Below are 16,792 nucleotides of genomic sequence, written 5' to 3'. Positions count from 1 at the left end.
GCATATTTTTTTTAATTATTAATATAAACATCCAAATCAGCTAATTTTCCGGACGTGAACTCAACATATTACTTTTTTTTTTTTTGATTAATGTGGGTGTACGCACACCACGATTAATCCCACAGTTTACCCTTTTAAAAACATTAATTAGATTGTTTTTATAATCAATCACTGAATTTCCATTAGATACATAACTTGATTCAAGCATATTTTTTTTAATTATTAATATAAACATCCAAATCAGCTAATTTTCCGGACGTGAACTCAACATATATTTTTTTTTTAATTAATATAGATATCCTGCTAGTTTACACGCATCACGAAAATATTACTTGACATAAAACTCAACACAGTTGGAATATGGTCAGATGCTGCCAGCCACCTACCACTACCGTCCAAAACAAGGTATTCTCAGGCACGCAAATTGGCCTGTGGAATGTGTGTGACACGTGCACCGGTCAGTTCACGGCACCCATTGCTCATTAAATAAAAGAACACCCTCTTTGACAATATTTTCTTTTCCTCTATTGTTTAATTGATGTTTTCTATCTTCCTTTACACGGAGTGTTTCTGTTTGTGATTCGTGATCAAACAGACCAATAATTAATGTATACCTGTCTGCTTGACAAGTTCCTTGCCACTCAGAGTCTTTAGGGATGCCATATCACCACCTCAATGGTCAAATTATATGATTTTGAGTTTGAAGTTATGGCTGATCTCTCAAGCTTGTGATCACTTGGATTAAGAATAAGGACAATTGACGACTTCAGATAAATGATTAGCATCTGGTGCGCACCATGCAGCAGGAAGCTTGACCAGTCGCTTCAGAAATCATACCATCTTCTCAAATTTATCAAGCTTCTTTACCCTTTGCATGGACCTTAGAAGAAGTGTCAGAAAAACTCCTGCATTTTCAATGACGAAACACTTTATTCCACGGAATATTGATGAATGATCAGGCATTTCAATGTTTGAAACCAAAAACTCGCGCCGATATGATTTGAAGGTTCTTATGCAAGAAAGCTCACCTGCACCAACGAACGATCCATTTGCAATAACTTGACTGCCCTGGTTGTTGAAGGTTACCCCGAGGTTTAGTAGGGTACCTCCTAAGACTGTATACATGGTCGCCATTTGTAGTATTGTTGCTTTTCGAGCTGCTCTTTCTGACTGGTAAAGGCAATTTGATTGTGGTGTTAAATTGAAGTGGGAAAAAGATTTAAACTCCTAAAAGCTCGGTCTAGCTATGGTGAGCCTTTTCAAAAAACCATTTCAAGAGGCCATCAGACTACATATTCTAAATAGAATATGAAAGGATGATTACCTCAAGCACCCGGACTCGGAGTTTCAAGTCACCCGCTTCAAGTTGTTTCACAAAATCCTCTATTCGTTGGATTCTGTACGGCATGGATATGGTGGAACTTCTAGCCTGAACAAATATACAAGTACACTTAACACTGGGATAAAATATGAAACTAGAAGCAGGAGTTTCTATCTAACAGCATTTCTAGGGAGGAAATGGAATCTAGGAGGAACAAGAGCGAGGGCAATACATCATTTGCTTGTTTCCTTATTTCCTCAACTAGCTGTGTTCCATTACGTGGCCTTTGTCTTCCATCTAAAAGCTCCTGTAGGTGGTGTAAAGCATCAGTCAACTGTATGCAGACCATGAAAGCATTGGGAGAGAAGCTGCAATGAAAACATGCTAGTAAAACATATCCAACCTGCGCATAAGGGGCAGCAATCTTCACAAAGGAAAAATCTGGATCAAGAATGTACCCGATACCTGGAAGGACACAATGATACCGAGGTAAGATCAACAAATATGTAGGCTATCCTTTAAACTTTCCTCATTCACAAAGTTCACAAACTAACAAAATATCCCAATAAGATTCTGTGAACCAGCGCAAATCCAGGAAAGCCCCTTCAAATCAGCACTATAGTAAAGCTTTGAGATAACCTTCAAGCGTTGAAAATGCTCTTGTGATATATATATATATAGTAAAGCTTTGAGATAACCTTCAAGCGTTGAAAATGCTCTTGTGATATATATATATATAGTAAAGCTTTGAGATAACCTTCAAGCGTTGAAAATGCTCTAATGACGAAGGTAAATGTGGATGGAAACAGGAATGGCTGATCCTGAGCTATTGCAAACAAATCCTGAAAAAAGGAAGGGGAGTCAACCTTAGTGATCAAGGAAGGATCATATAAATGATCTGGTGAAAATAAATGGGATCATATTATTAAAAATAATAAAATAAAAAGGCGCATTTTCCTGTCACTATAATTAAAGATGACTTCAATAATAGTTGTTATTTTTTTAGCTATTTTGTTCATTTAGCCATATACTGACAAGACAAGTGTGAGGATTATATAGATACAAGAGCTATTATGAAGTTTCACATGGAGATGATAAATGATTTTGAAGCCTCGTTGTTGCATACCTCCCCAATTGCAGCCAAAGTCTGCTGCTGATCAGGTGTCTGGCTCAGTAAATTGTTCAGGAAAAACTGAACAGATCTCCTCACCTAGGAAAATACCATAATAAAAATGCTTATAAGACCACTTGTTTCAAAAAACTGTTTACATATTACTGAGATACATTTCCTAAATACTGATTCAACAGTGTTTGACACCTACAGATGATAAATCTCCAGTGGGCTGAAGTGCTTCAAGATCTATGAGGCTTTGCATAACCTGCATGGTAACTATTCATCAGTTCACACCGCCGAAGCAAGCACAGGAAGTTCGGAAGTTCATGTATGGAGCTTCTTGAATAATTTTGATTGCACGTTTCTGGAGTGTGTTGTTTTTCAAATGACAAACAAGAAAAAAACTAGTATTTTCAAAACATGGCTGAAGTCTTATACATATTCTGCATTCTTTCATTTGGTGTCAAATATCACATGCATGGTCCACAAGATTCAATAACATGCTTAGAGAGTCCAGTGAAAATAATGATTATTATCATGTATGTGCTAGGAGAGAGGAAGCATCATCCAAATGTCTCCATCAATTTCAGACAACATATATAGAAAGGCTCTGACTGTTCCAACATCTCCTGTTATTGCAGCTGAAAAGTGATAGTAGAATTCTGACCCTAGCACCGTAGTGCCAATGTCAGCGGAACAGTACAGAGAAAAATTTTCTTCTCACAAGTCCAATTTTCAAAATTGACTTTGATTTAAAGAATTTTGGTGAAAGGGAGACGGAATGAGAGTTGAGGATAATGATGCAGAGAACAGTTCACAAATTCTGCATTTTACAACTGAACTCCACATTAAGTTGTGAATCAGAATATTTTATGAACTAATTTTGCCAACTTCTTGGCACACCATGGTTCCTTCCTAACAAATTCCCACCTGCCAACTCTCTTATCAATAGTCCAGGAACTATGTAATAACATGAAAATAACATGAAACAGTCATAGCATGTTAATAACATGAATACACAGGCATTCAATGCAGCAACATATACTAATATGAGGCATTGAAAATAAAAGATGGCAGCTAGTTTGCATTAAAATTGGGGCTTCCCATCCTACAAATCATTCTAGAGCTTGAAAAATGTCAAGGAAACATTAGTGAAAAAAAAAAAGTAAACCTTTTTTGCATCTTTTTCATAAACTGCATAGAAAAGTTCAAGCAGCCTCTTGCGTGTAAAAGTTTTGATCTCTCCCATCATACCAAAGTCATAATAGATAAGTGACTCATCCACATCGACAGCGAGATTTCCAGGATGAGGATCAGCATGAAAGAAACCAGTTTTCAGAATCTGTAGCATGACCCAAACCCATTAATTAATAGGAACATATATAAGGGAACAAATAAAATCCATTTTACAGTCATCACTGCTTAGGTTGGAAGTCAGTAATGACTTAAAGTCGCGTGGATGTATCTGAATAGTGTCATATACCTGAATCAAATATGCTTCTATGGCCCGTGATGAAATTCGTGAACGATCATATCCCCGTGAATCTAGCATATCTAAATTATTTATCTTAACCCCTGCACAAAAAAGTAAAACAACATGACGTCAATTATAACAAACACGTTTTTTACAATTTATATAGTGTTTAATTACAACAAGATCTTAACATGGACTTTAACTGCCTTAAAATATAAGGGGCTTGACATCAACTGGAGCTTTAGAAAATGAACAAGTTTAGGTTGATACCCGGTACATACTCCAAAGTCAAAACCTTCGTGGCAGTATAATCCCAGAATACCAGCTAGAAGGAGGCAAATGAGATTTAAAATAAGTACTGTTCAAATAAACAGAATTCAAGTGTACAGTCCACTTTCACTGACAAGTTCAGAATTTAATCTGTTCATAAATGTAAACTACGAGATCAAGGAGAAAGAATGAATTAAATTTTTTTGTAGCAAGAGGCATACCGGCACTCGGACCCATTTTATATTCCGAAAATCTCGGCGGAATCTATCAGCATTTTTTCCTTCATTAATATAATCAATCTCCTCGTACAAAATCCTGAAATCAATGGAGCACTAGAATGATAGGGAGCATTTCATAATTACATTTATGAACAAAAACACATGCCGCATCACTTCGATAAAGATTAAATCCTTTAGTCTCTGTTATGTCCAAAGCAACAAAAGCTATATTTGTGGAACAATGCAATGTTGAAACCCAGCTTGTCTTTTGGATTTCAAAGCAAATACGAAATGTCAAGCAAAATAGCACAGGCTAGGACACAGATTCATATTAAATAAGTATGCCTTATTGTGTTTAATGAACAATTAGAGTTCCAAAACTGTTGCCAATGAGCCTATGGCTCAAGCTGGCACCCGTGCCTCCTTCCTGCCAAGAGATCTCCACTTTGAGCCTCTCCTTTGTAACCCAAATAGAAAAAAATTCCTGAATTTTTATCCATAACCATGATGAAAATAAATATATAAATAATATGACAAGTAATAAATGCCTATGATTTACCTTTTGCATTCTTCATATATCCCAATCCAGTCTCTACTTGGACCACCAAAAGTCTCGCTTCTCTGAAAGTACTCTGCGATTAGCTTTAAATTTCCTGGGTGGAAGAAGAATAGAGTTGGAGAAATAATCAAAACGTTAGTTGTACAGGGTAAGCACCACTATCTATGGAGTAAGACATAATAAGAGTATAGCCCCCAGCCAAACCTATAGAGTCGATATATGCGCTTGTACATTAACATGTGAATATATTTTTTATTAGTGCCTCAGAAGATATTATATCTGACTCGAGCATAATTTTTATGCAATTTAAAAGCATGTCAATAGACACACCCTTCTTAGTGCTTTTATTACAGTTATAGTATACTCCAAGCAATTCATCTCTTCTAATGAAAATTGCAAAACCAACCAAAAAGAATCCCAAAACTAACAAAGAGCATCAAGCTAATGATGAAAATATTTTCCTGTAGAGCTCAGAAGGAGAGAGCAAAGCTGCAATAAAGAAAGCCATGACGCAGAGAATAAAATAATGCCTGGTATTGCATAGTTATAAGCAAGTACAATATCCTTGTCTAGAAGTGACAAAGATATAGTACACATAACTCACTTAAATCGATGTCAAAAAGTTTCTTGAGACCAGGCCTTTGAACTTTCACAACTACTTTCTCCCCATTATGCAGGATGGCGCGGTGCACCTAAAGGGACCAGATAAATTCCAATCAGCAATATAGTTGATTATTCACCATAAAGAAAATAATTGCAGAGAAAAGGTTTCAATGGTCTTAACAACTAATCAATACACCACTCTTATGGGAATAGAAGTAGAAGCAATGAAATCTTAAATCGGTGAAAGCAAGAAGGCTTGTCTGCATGTTTTCTTAATTTTGCTTGAGAATGGTATCCTAGTCATGAAATCCCTAAAATTTATAGAAGGAGCTTCTTAAATCTACAAATCATATCACATGAGAAATATCTCCATGACATTATATTTTCAAAGCTCGATAGAGTACTGAGTAAATTTCACAGAAAGCCAAATACGGAGACAAACAAGGACTACAGGCAAGCATAAATCAAACACCTGACCAAGACTAGCTGCTGCAATTGGCTGGTCCTCAAAGGCCTTAAACAGCACATCAATTGGAGCTCCCAATTCTCTCTCAATGAAACTTCTTGCTTTCTTTGGAGAGAAGGCAGGCACCCTATCCTGGAATACATCATGCGACCATCATATCAAATTTATAAGAAAAGCTCAAAGACTGCAAAGGATAAAATGACTGGACTACTCCATATTAGCATATAATGACAAAATAAAAGATTAATACAGAATAAAATCAAAGAGGTACCTGCAACTTGGCAAGCTCATCCACAAACTCTCGGGGAAATAGATCTGATCTTGTTGAGGATAATTGTCCAAGTTTGATAAAAGTTGGACCAAGCTGCAATACACACTCCCGTAGCCATGAAGCAGTTCTTCTCCTACGGCTTTTCTGAACAAGAAAGACCACCATTGACATGAAAGGAAAAAAAGAAAACAGAATTATAATCAACAGAATTTCACACAGAATTTCATCCATTAGAAAATACTTGCAGGCGAAGCAGAATTTCATAACATAAGGCATGAACAATAACACCATATAACAGTTTTAACTCTTCAAGGGATTATGAGAAGTCACCTGTTTATCTTCTGTGAAACCTCCCACGTATGCCCATTTGGCATTGTCAAATGTAACACGAACACGCAAGGCCAGAACAAAGGACCAAATGTCAATGGTCCTTCGAAAGTCATTGTAATTCTCATCCGCCCAACTGAAGCCCTCATCTGTTGGAAGAACCCTAAAATCCTCCAGTGGTGGAAGTTTGTCAGTCTCTCTAGATCTTGTTGACTTCACAAGTGCAGCACTAGAATCTCTCTTAGCTAAAGTTGCTCCATTAATAACCTGCTTCGTTCCATTCTGTATATCTACTCTGTTACCATTTGTGGTTCTTTTCTTCATCACCTCACTTGTAGGCACCATCTTTATCACTCTTCCATTGGAACCTAGTTTTTTTGGGTCTGGTGGTCCACTGGAACCTAAGTTTTTTGAAGCCGGCGACTCAGTTTGTCGCATTTCAACTTCCATTCTTAATTTATCAGAGAAAATCAGGTTATGTATTTTTCGGTCAAACTTCACAGATGGGTTCGAAACTGAACTCGAGAAACTGAGATTGTCCGATAATATCCTTCCTTCATTCATCAAATCAATATGACGACAATAACAACCTTGTGAAGCCAGTATTGCCGCCATTGAAGCAACAAAATACCACCTGAGAATATACAGCCTATACGATAAAAAAAAAAAAAAACACCCCAAATATTGCTGAAACTGAGATACAAGTGAATAGTGATTCTACCCTGGCCTTGAAGCTACGAAAAACAAAACCCTTTTGAAGAGAGAATTGACCATAAAATTGGAGACAGAAAGAATCAAATATCTAAGCAGCCAGGCGGCTAATATATAATCAAGCAACTGAATAAGGCAAGCAAAATTCAGAGACAAAAGCATGAATGGGATGAATAACATTTTGTTAAAAAAAAAAAAAACAGAAGGGAGTAGATGAAAAAAACTAACCAATTGAGCTGGAGAAGAGATCAGGAAGACAACAAGTTCAGGGGGGCAGAAATTATTTGTTTGAAAAATGAATGATTGAAGCCACTGCCTGTTAGTGAGAGTGATTTGAGGGAGAGAGAAGCCGCTAAAATAGAAATAGAGGGGGAGACACAAAGAACGTGGACGCGAGAGCACAAAGCGTGTACATGTTTCTAATTTCACAAGTTATTTTCCTCCTCTTGTTTTTTAAGGCAAGGCCAGACATCCACGTCCACGTGGCTTGTGCGGGTGTGAGCGAGATTATTTTCTTTTTTCTTTTTCTTTTTCTTTTTGTGTATTGGTGGTAAGCAACGGCCCAAAATAACAAAACAGAAAATCGATATTTTCGTAATATAAACCACCACCACCACCAAATTTTAATACTTTCAATTGCTTCTTGTAGTTTTGTCTAGGAATATATTTGATTTTTAAATTATTTAAGAAAATATTAAAATAATTTTTTTTATTTTTAATATAGACATGACTATCAACATAACCTAAAAATAAAAAAATAATAATTTAAACATACAGCTGGACCAATATCAGAAATCTATATATAGACACGAATATCAAAATAATTTAAAAATAAAAAAATAATAATTTAAAAATACAGTTGGACCAATATCAAATATCTATACAGTACCTTCTTATTTAGTTTTTCAATTATTTGGGTTTGGTTCGTCTTCTTTCGGATCCATCAATTCAACAAAAAGTCATGAAAAAAGAAGGTATATTTTTATGAACCCTGTAGTTGTATCAAGTTATTAATTCAGTCCTTTTGAAAACCATAAGGTCTGCTTTGTATTTTTCAATTTCATTCAGTATAATACCTGAAACTATGACTTTATATATATATATATATATATCATTTGATGTTTATAGCTGTAATTATAATTATAATCTAAGGTCATGTTTATTTGCTAGAAAATAATTTTTTTAAATGAATTTTAGAAAAATAAATTATTTTTTAATGTTTGGTAGTGTAATACAAAATAAGTTAGAAAACACTTTTTAGTGTTTGATTATATCATATTAATGTTTTATTTTTTTAATTTTATTAAAATAATAAGGAAAAAATCTTACAAATTAAAAGGTTTAATGAGAATAAAATTGAAAAAAATATATAATTTCATAAATTATCTCAAATAAAATAAATAATAATCAAAATAATAGAGATTAAATATAACAAGTAAGAAATTAAAAGATGAAGAAATTAAAATAATAATAATTACCATTTCATAAATTATTTTAAATAAAATAAGTAACAATAAAAAAATAAGGATTAAATTTGATAAATTAAAAATTTTAATTAAAAAATAATAAGAAAAAATCAAATAATTATTATAAAAATGAGGATCAAAGTTAATATAAAAATTAAATTATAAGAGATGAAATTAAAAAAAATATTCAGAAAAAATATATATAGCAATCAAAAGTTTGAGAATCAAATTTGATCTAATCAGTAAATAATATGACATTTTTAAATTTTTCACAACTTCATGAAAGTGTTTTCTATCCAAAATAAAAAAAATATTTCCTTAAAAATCAAGTTAAATTTTTCTTTAACTGAAAAATATTTTTCATTAATTAATTTTTCTAATAACAAATAAATACAAAAAAATTTAAAAAATCCATCAAACACCCTCTTAATAATGGTTGTCATTGTAGCTTAATTCTGATTACAAGGATGATAATAATTTATTCATTAAAAGTTCAATACGGCTTACATATTTATTTATTTTAATATATATTTTTCTTTGCTTAATTGGTGTTGTTAATTATAAATAAATAAAAACAATCTTTATACTTGAATTTTTAATTATTAAGTAATATTTTTTAAAAAATATATTGAAGTAATATTTTTTTTAAAAATTATTTTTTTTATTAGTATATTAAAATAATTTAAAATAAAAAAAATATTAATTTAAAATAAAAAAATATTTTTTTAACAGAAATACTTTCCAACCGCAAAATACAAATATTGTCTCAATTATTGGTAGTATTTGCGTGTCTGATTTGGTTTTTCCATGATATGGGATTGGTCAAATAGTTGAATCATTATAGTTTACATCGCTGTACGAACCTGGCTTCCAAGCAAGAAAGTTTAAAAGGTATTCGAGATCACTTTCTAGAAAAACCTTCAAAACTTGAGCAAAAAAATAAAATAAAAATCCTTGATTTTTCGCCTTAAATAATATGTTTTATTTATTTATTTATTTATTTATGAATGTGCCTCTTTTGTTAGGTTTTTGTTGAGAAATGGATGAAAAATCCCTTCAAAATTCTCTCTATTCTTCCTTGTAATTTATTAAAAATTTAATTTTATAATTTTTTTTGAAAATTATGTGAATTGCTGCAGTGTTTACCCACATGTTTTTTATAATTTTTTTTAAAAAATTATCTTTATCAATTTTATTTTTTTAATATTGAGTCTGTTAAGAATTATAATTGCAATAAAGCTAAATTATACAGGGAGAGCGTTGTAGTTTTCCTTACAAAATACTATGGATTGTTATAATATTTCTCTAAATGGTTTTTATATAATTTTTTATAAAATTATCTTTGTTGATTTTATTAGAGAAAACACTGTAGTTTTTCTCACAAAACATTGTTAATTGCTACAATGTTTTTTTCTCATGAGTTTTTTCCCTTCTAAAATTATCTTTATTAATTTTTTTAATATTAAGTTGGTACAAAATTTATCTTTGTAATTTTTTTTACTTTTTATTAACAGAAAAACTAAATTATATGAGAAAAGTATTGTATCTTTTCTTACAAAACACTATGAATTGCTATAAATTATTTTGTTGAGTTTCTAAGTTTTTTATTACAAACACAATTTTTTTATATCGTGGAATATTAGCTCTATCATACATTTAATTTCTATTATTTATCTAGCGTTAAGCTCTATTATATATTTAATTTCTATTATTTATCTAGCATTGATTCACAATTATAATAATATTAAGTATATTTATTTTATAAACCCACGACAACACATAGACATGTAATCTTCTATTATATTAAATTCTATGAAAAATAAAATAATATTAAAATTTTGGGATAAAGGAAGTATTGTTTAGGGTAAAAATTCAAGGGTTTATTTTTATATGTTTTAAAGGATACTTATTTTTTCATGTAAATTTACGGTTTTTTAACAATTTGGTCGGTCAATAAATTTTTTTTTACAATAAATTTTTTTAAAAAATTCAAGGATTTAACTGACCGCTTGTCTCCTCTTCTTTGTGAAAATTTCTGATTTATCAACAAAACAAAAGTCATGAAAAAAGTCATCTTTTCTTTTAGCCCTTTAGTTCTATTAAATTATTGATTGAGTCCTCTTAAAAATAATTTGGGACATATTTATGGTAGAAAGATAAGGTTACTTCTTTTTTTTATCCAAAAGGGTAATTATTTTTTCACTACATTTTATATATATATATAGTTTGGTCGATCGGGACTTAACTTATTTCGTCCCCTCTTCTTTATGAGAATTTAGGATTCCTCAAAAAAAAAAAAAAACTCTTGAAAAAAAGAAAAAGCCATCCTTTCTTCTTCTCCTTTACTTGTATCAAATTATTAATTGAGCCCTCTTCAAAAACTTTGGGCTGGGTCGGTTGAACAATAATATTTCTCGGTCTCGGTCACTTACATATTGAAAAACTGTTACCTCAATCTTTGTATAATATTTTTATTTCTAATTTGGTAAAATAATAAAGTATATATTAAAATGAAAAAAACATTATTGTATCAACATCAATTAGTATCAAATCTTCTCTATTAGTTTTTCCGACCAAACTTGTTTGGTTATACAAAAGCTTAATTTTAGAGTATTTCTAGTTTTTTCTCTTCATTATTATTATTATTATTATAAAAAAAAACTAAATGAAATAGGGAAACTACAACTATACCTCCATGTTATTGTTCACACACATATAATTCACTGTAGATTGTAATGATATTATTTTTATCATTGAAGTTTGTTTCTCCGCAATTCACATCTTTTATGACCAATTGATGGTCAATTGACTTTGTTTTGTTAAACAAGGGTATGATTCAAATGTGGAGGATCAAAGTGAAAAAGATAGGCAAAATAGGTGGCAACTTCAAAGTTTGGATATGAAGTTCACTTTGATACTCATACTTTCCAATTTATTTTTAAGTCCTTTTGTCTTTTAAAATTTAATTTTAGTTTAAAACTTTATTTTTTTAATTTTTACTTCCTGGTATAAGAGAGGAGAGAGAAAATAAATATATTCTATTAGTAAAGAAAAAAACTCACGATTGACGTAAATTAAACCTAAGAAAAAAGTTGATTTTGTTGAGAATAAGTTCCATTTAATAATGAGAGTCTTACATAAGTGTTCTTTGACCTTCACACCTAGGCTTTTCTTTTATTTTTATTGATTTTTTTAATTTTTTTTTTACTTTCAATTTGATCCTTTAATTTGAGGATTTTATTAAATTTTTTCATTGGTTTTTTTAAATAGTTTTAACACAATTTAAACAAAGTTTTATGATTTTTTTAATGCACAACATTTTAGTTTTTAATTGGTTTACAAATAAGATTTCAATATTTTTTTCTTAAAATTCTTTTATTAAGTTTTATTCAATTGCTTTCCTTTAGTATCTTTCTTTATTGTTATTTTATTAAATAAAATATTAGTTACAAAAAACAAAATTATTAAATACAATTGATATTGATTTTATGATTGTGTTTTGAGATTAGATATTTACATCCATATCTATCTCTCAACCATTAATTTAGTCTTTGGTTAAATATCAGTTAGTTTTTATGTAATTTCCATATAAATTGATAACAATCTTTTTTAATATATACAACCTTACATAATATTTTTTTCATTTGATTTTATTAAATTGCTTTCATGTGCATGTCTATTTTTATTATTATTTAATTAAATAAAAAATGATTTCAATAAAAAAATATTATTAAACACAACTAGTTATATAACCTGTGTTGCGAGATTATACATTTTGCTTTATATCTAACTCTTAATTTCTCTAGTTTAGTTTTTAATTATTATTTACAATTGTTTTCCATTTATTAACATAGATAGTGCTTGATTTATTAAATTAAATAATTAAATACATTTATTAACCTTTTGGTTTACGATTATAATTTTTTTATGTCAAAAACATATGTTTAAAAAAATTATATATTATATTTTATGTTAATTTTTTTATCTACGAGAAAACATGCGTCAAATAATTAATATCATTTCTAACCCTTTTTTTAATCATATTTTTTTTATAGTAATCATAGCTGCAATCATAACTAAACCCCGACTTATGGTTGTAACTATAACTTAATTGTTACTATGATAATAATTTACTCATCAAAATTTCAATTTACATATTTACATACGTTCATACATGTTTAGTTTTCCTGTTCAAATGTACCTCTTTTTATGATCATATATATGCACATGTACATTCATTATTTTATTTTAAAATTTATAAAAAGTGTGTGTGTGTATATATATATATATATATATATATTCTATGATATATTTTTAAATTTTAAATTCAAGCTTTGTCCATTTATAAAAAAGACAAAAAAGAAGCTCGTACAAGTAGGCATTGTTCTTGAGTTCAATAAGCCTAAGCCATGTTACTAGGCTGGGCCTAATTCAGATCCAAGGGTATGTAGGACACACCTATTTTTTATCTTAAAAATAAGGCTTTGTTCAGATCACATTTATTAAACACATCCTTGAGAATTTTTTAATACCTTTAACTTTAGGTTAAGACCCGTGTTTAACATGCCCTAAGAAATTTTGTTTTAGTTTTAATTTATTTTTATTTATGTGTATAACTAAACATACTTTTGGAAAATCTAAAATTTTTTGAGAAAATTCATGAATTATTTTGAAATTATTTATGGTTTTCTTATATATTTTTCTAATGATTTTACATAATATTAGGTTGTAAACTTACACTATAAAATATAAATTTGGTATTAAAAATACCTGATTTTTCTCAAAAATAAATTCAAAAAATTTCAATAATTCAAAATAATTCCTTTATTTCAGAAAATAAAATAATTTTTTTCTTTAAGAATTTTATTTAATAATGGACTCTTGACTTACATTATAAGATACAAGTATGATATTAAAAATACATGATTTTTCTCCAAGATTTCAAAACAAATCCAAAAAATTCCTCATTTCAAAAACACAAAAAAAATGTATTTTTGCCTTTGTATATATAGTCAAATCCTAAAAGTTTTTCATATATATTTTTTAAAAAGGTTTAAATCAAATTTTTATCATGTTTTTTAAATACAAAATAAGTATCGTCACTAGTTTATAATTATCTATTGGAATTTGATTAAAATATAAAAAATCCCACATCAATTATTTTGTTTAATTAATATTTTAAAGGATTTAGTTGTAAACTTTAGAATTTTGAGATATAAAATTACAATGTAAAATATACCCTTAGACATTAAAGATACAAAATAGACAATAAATAAGATAATAAAATTAAAGATCTTAGAATAATTATAATTTAACTTGATGAAATAGAGAATTCCTCACGAAAATATATTTTTCTTGAAACTCAAATGAGACCAACATATATAAACATATCTTAGATTATCAATTAATCAATAATACAGCTTATTTTAGGTAAGGTTCATTGAGGATAATACATTTATTCCTTATAAAATTAGTCTCTTTACTTGGACTCTTATCTTGTGACCATGATATTTGATAATGACTTTTTCAAATCATAATTTTATAATTAAGTTTAAAACCTTTTCAATTTTAAAAAACAACTTCATTTAAAATAAAAATAGATGTTAAATATTTGTATATTTATTTGTCTTTTGCTCTTCAAAAACATATTGGCTTAACAATTTAGTATTCAATTCATATTAACAACTCTTTCACTATTCATTGATGATATTTATTTATTTTTTAAATTTATTTTATTAAACACAAATAACTTCTTCACATTTCTTAATTAAAAAACTATGATACAATGAAATGTTTTTATAACATTGATATATTCTTTTATTATATTAAAAATTAATTTGAAATCCTGTCCGTGATGTACATGAATTTTAAAGCTAGTTACTTTACTACATTTTAAGGAAATCCTGTCCGTGATGTACAAGTTTACTCATTTTTTAAGAATAAATTAATTTTTTTTAAAATACATAATTTTTTTATTTTATCTTTCAATATTAAATTAGTTAATTTTCATAATTTTTTTTATTTTTTATTAGATTATCATAGTATTGAATCATAGATTTAATAGATTAATCCAAGTAAATATAATATATTATTATCTTAATATTTTAAAAAATATATCATCCAATATATCACTGTATTAATATTTAGAAAAATAATAATTAAAAATTATATTTTTATTTCATAATTAAACTTTTTATTAGAAAACAAAATAGCAGCGTTTATATATTATTTTATTAAAAAAGAAATTGATCCGAGAAAATCGACAAGGATAAATGACTTAGTTATATTTCTAAACCAAAACATACAGAAAAGAAAGTTAATATTTACTTACTGTCAGCAAGTTCATCATGTAAAAAGTTGGCACCGTATTTCACTCACAAAACTATTTTTGTTTTCCCTCTCTTTCCTTCATTACAGGGACAGTGAGAGGAAGGTGGAAGGAAATGAACTGGGAAAGCAGTTTGTATGAAGCATCCAAGCTGTTATTTTCAAAACCCTTTTGCACGTAGCGGTCTATACTACAGTACAAAACCGTGTCAAGAATTTTTGGTCAAGATTAAGAAAGATTTACCATTCAAAGTATCCTGGTCAGCCTGATGAACCCCAACCCCACGAAGTTTTCAGGCGCCATACATGCAATATAAAAGAATCCGAAAATTCAGAGAAATAGAGATCTCTTTCGTGAAGTAAGGTGGAAGCCATCGAAAGCAGCTCGAACCTGCAAATGCTGTATATTAGCAATAATATTTGGGTTAACATTAAGGATAAGCAGATGATCAGAATCAGGTATCGCAAACTAGTGTTTCTTCTTCCGAGCAAGAACTGCCCGTCACCAGTTTCTCTACCTCCAAATAGGCCTCGTCTGTGCACCACCCTATTATCTCCATCTTCTTGTCATGGATTTTCGAAAGGTATTTGAACTCTGGCTTTCCGATGACTCCTACTCTGTTGTTCAATGAATTGAAATGAAAAGTTTATCAGGTTCTCAGAACGTCTTTTTCCTCTAGACATTCCTTTTTCTCTTCTTAAGACACATATACAAAAGCTAATGGTTAAACGGGTTGAATGCAGGCGCTTCTTCATGCCATTCTCTTCATCTTCACAATGAGTGAGATACGTTTTGCCTTGTTAATTAGGAGTTTTAGGACTTGTTTTAGTTACTTTTCCATATTTTGGTGAGCTAGAAACAGATCACTTCACATTGAATAGATTTGTTTTACATACCTTCCATAATGCTCGAACAGGAAAGCCTTTTTGTATGCTTAGGTCTGCATAAACAACATTGATTAGCTTCTATAATTGTTCTACTTTCTCTTTCTGAGAATTGGAAGGTGTTAATAATGTTCTTCGTTTTTTCTACTCAAGTACTATTTAGCAGCTGATTTTCCGTTCCTTCAGGTAGCAGTCATTTCAAGGCTTTCTTTTCGACCGGGAAAATTCCAGCTTCAACAAGTTCATTGTCTATTAAGGAGCAAATTGAAGCTGAAAGTAGAGTCGAGCATGTTGGATTACTCAATGCAGTTGAGGATTTGTATGAAGGAATTGTAATAGAAATGAAAGAATCTGTGGACTCTACAGAATTTATCCCTTCACTCAGAGCATCCATAGTAAAATGGAGGCAACAAGTAATTCTTCTTTAGTGTTCATTAGTCTTTTATGTTTTCCCTTTACTCTCACTTCACTCGATGATAATTTAATCTCCACTTACATGACACAGTATTTTTCATTTCGTGGCACTCCTTTCAGGGGAAAAAGGGTGTATGGATCAAATTGCCTATTGGACTTGTTAGTCTTGTTGAACCTCTAGTTCAGGTAATTAAGCACATCTTTCCAGCAGCACCTAGTGCTTTTTCATAAACTTTATAGTAATATTTTATAAGTTGTGTAGGAAGGATTTAGATATCATCATGCTGAACCAGACTACTTGATGCTGGTGTATTGGATTCCTGATACTCCCGATACTCTTCCAGAAAATGCTTCGCATCGTGTAGG

General features: G+C 30.0%; 2 protein-coding genes across 7 annotated transcripts in view; one reads left to right on the top strand and one right to left on the bottom strand.

Moving 5' to 3' along the window:
* Positions 1-443: 443 nt before the first annotated feature.
* Positions 444-7,783, bottom strand: LOC105113550 (Protein kinase superfamily protein). Of its 4 annotated transcripts, none has more exons than XM_011009762.1 (18): positions 7,563-7,781; positions 6,627-7,272; positions 6,297-6,440; positions 6,032-6,157; positions 5,561-5,648; positions 4,957-5,050; positions 4,401-4,494; positions 4,180-4,234; positions 3,919-4,010; positions 3,607-3,777; positions 2,644-2,700; positions 2,448-2,531; positions 2,079-2,163; positions 1,725-1,786; positions 1,554-1,628; positions 1,325-1,429; positions 1,029-1,170; positions 444-905 (listed from the first exon to the last, which is right to left on the bottom strand). In XM_011009762.1, exons 2-18 carry the CDS (start codon positions 7,236-7,238, stop codon positions 832-834), a joined length of 2,160 nt encoding a protein of 719 aa, XP_011008064.1. In that variant the 5' UTR covers positions 7,239-7,272; positions 7,563-7,781; the 3' UTR covers positions 444-831. The 4 variants fall into 4 exon arrangements, with proteins under 4 accessions (XP_011008064.1, XP_011008065.1, XP_011008067.1 ...); XM_011009763.1 differs by having other exon boundaries at positions 6,627-7,257; XM_011009765.1 differs by lacking the exons at positions 444-905; positions 1,029-1,170; positions 1,325-1,429; positions 1,554-1,628; positions 1,725-1,786 and adding exons at positions 1,823-1,911; positions 1,983-1,998 and having other exon boundaries at positions 2,058-2,163; positions 7,563-7,783.
* A 7,422-nt stretch (positions 7,784-15,205) lies between these two features.
* The window catches only part of LOC105113549 (nudix hydrolase 2), a 2,992-nt gene continuing 1,405 nt past the window's right edge, over positions 15,206-16,792 (top strand). Inside the window, exons 1-5 of one of the 3 annotated variants that reach the window (XM_011009760.1) lie at positions 15,206-15,711; positions 15,872-15,908; positions 16,199-16,425; positions 16,547-16,612; positions 16,689-16,785. In XM_011009760.1, coding sequence (XP_011008062.1) covers positions 15,697-15,711; positions 15,872-15,908; positions 16,199-16,425; positions 16,547-16,612; positions 16,689-16,785 — 442 coding nt within the window. In that variant the 5' untranslated portion in view covers positions 15,206-15,696. Of the gene's footprint in view, positions 15,712-15,871; positions 15,913-16,198; positions 16,426-16,546; positions 16,613-16,688; positions 16,786-16,792 lie in introns of all 3 variants that reach the window. The other 2 variants (XM_011009761.1, XM_011009759.1) reach the window with 2 other exon arrangements.

This window comes from Populus euphratica, unplaced genomic scaffold, assembly GCF_000495115.2.
Source record: "Populus euphratica unplaced genomic scaffold, PopEup_1.0 scaffold428.1, whole genome shotgun sequence".
Taxonomy (NCBI): domain Eukaryota; kingdom Viridiplantae; phylum Streptophyta; class Magnoliopsida; order Malpighiales; family Salicaceae; genus Populus; species Populus euphratica.
This window is presented reverse-complemented; position numbering and strand designations above follow the sequence as displayed.

Excerpts from the sequence above, each read along its gene's own strand:
- LOC105113550 (XM_011009762.1), bottom strand. The coding sequence starts at position 7,238 with ATGGCGGCAATACTGGCTTCACAAGGTTGTTATTGTCGTCATATTGAT. Across the intron at positions 4,495-4,956 it reads ATATATGAAGAATGCAAAAG|GATTTTGTACGAGGAGATTG; the intron begins GTAAATCATAGG and ends CATTGATTTCAG. Across the intron at positions 1,171-1,324 it reads TCCGAGTCCGGGTGCTTGAG|TCAGAAAGAGCAGCTCGAAA; the intron begins GTAATCATCCTT and ends TGCCTTTACCAG.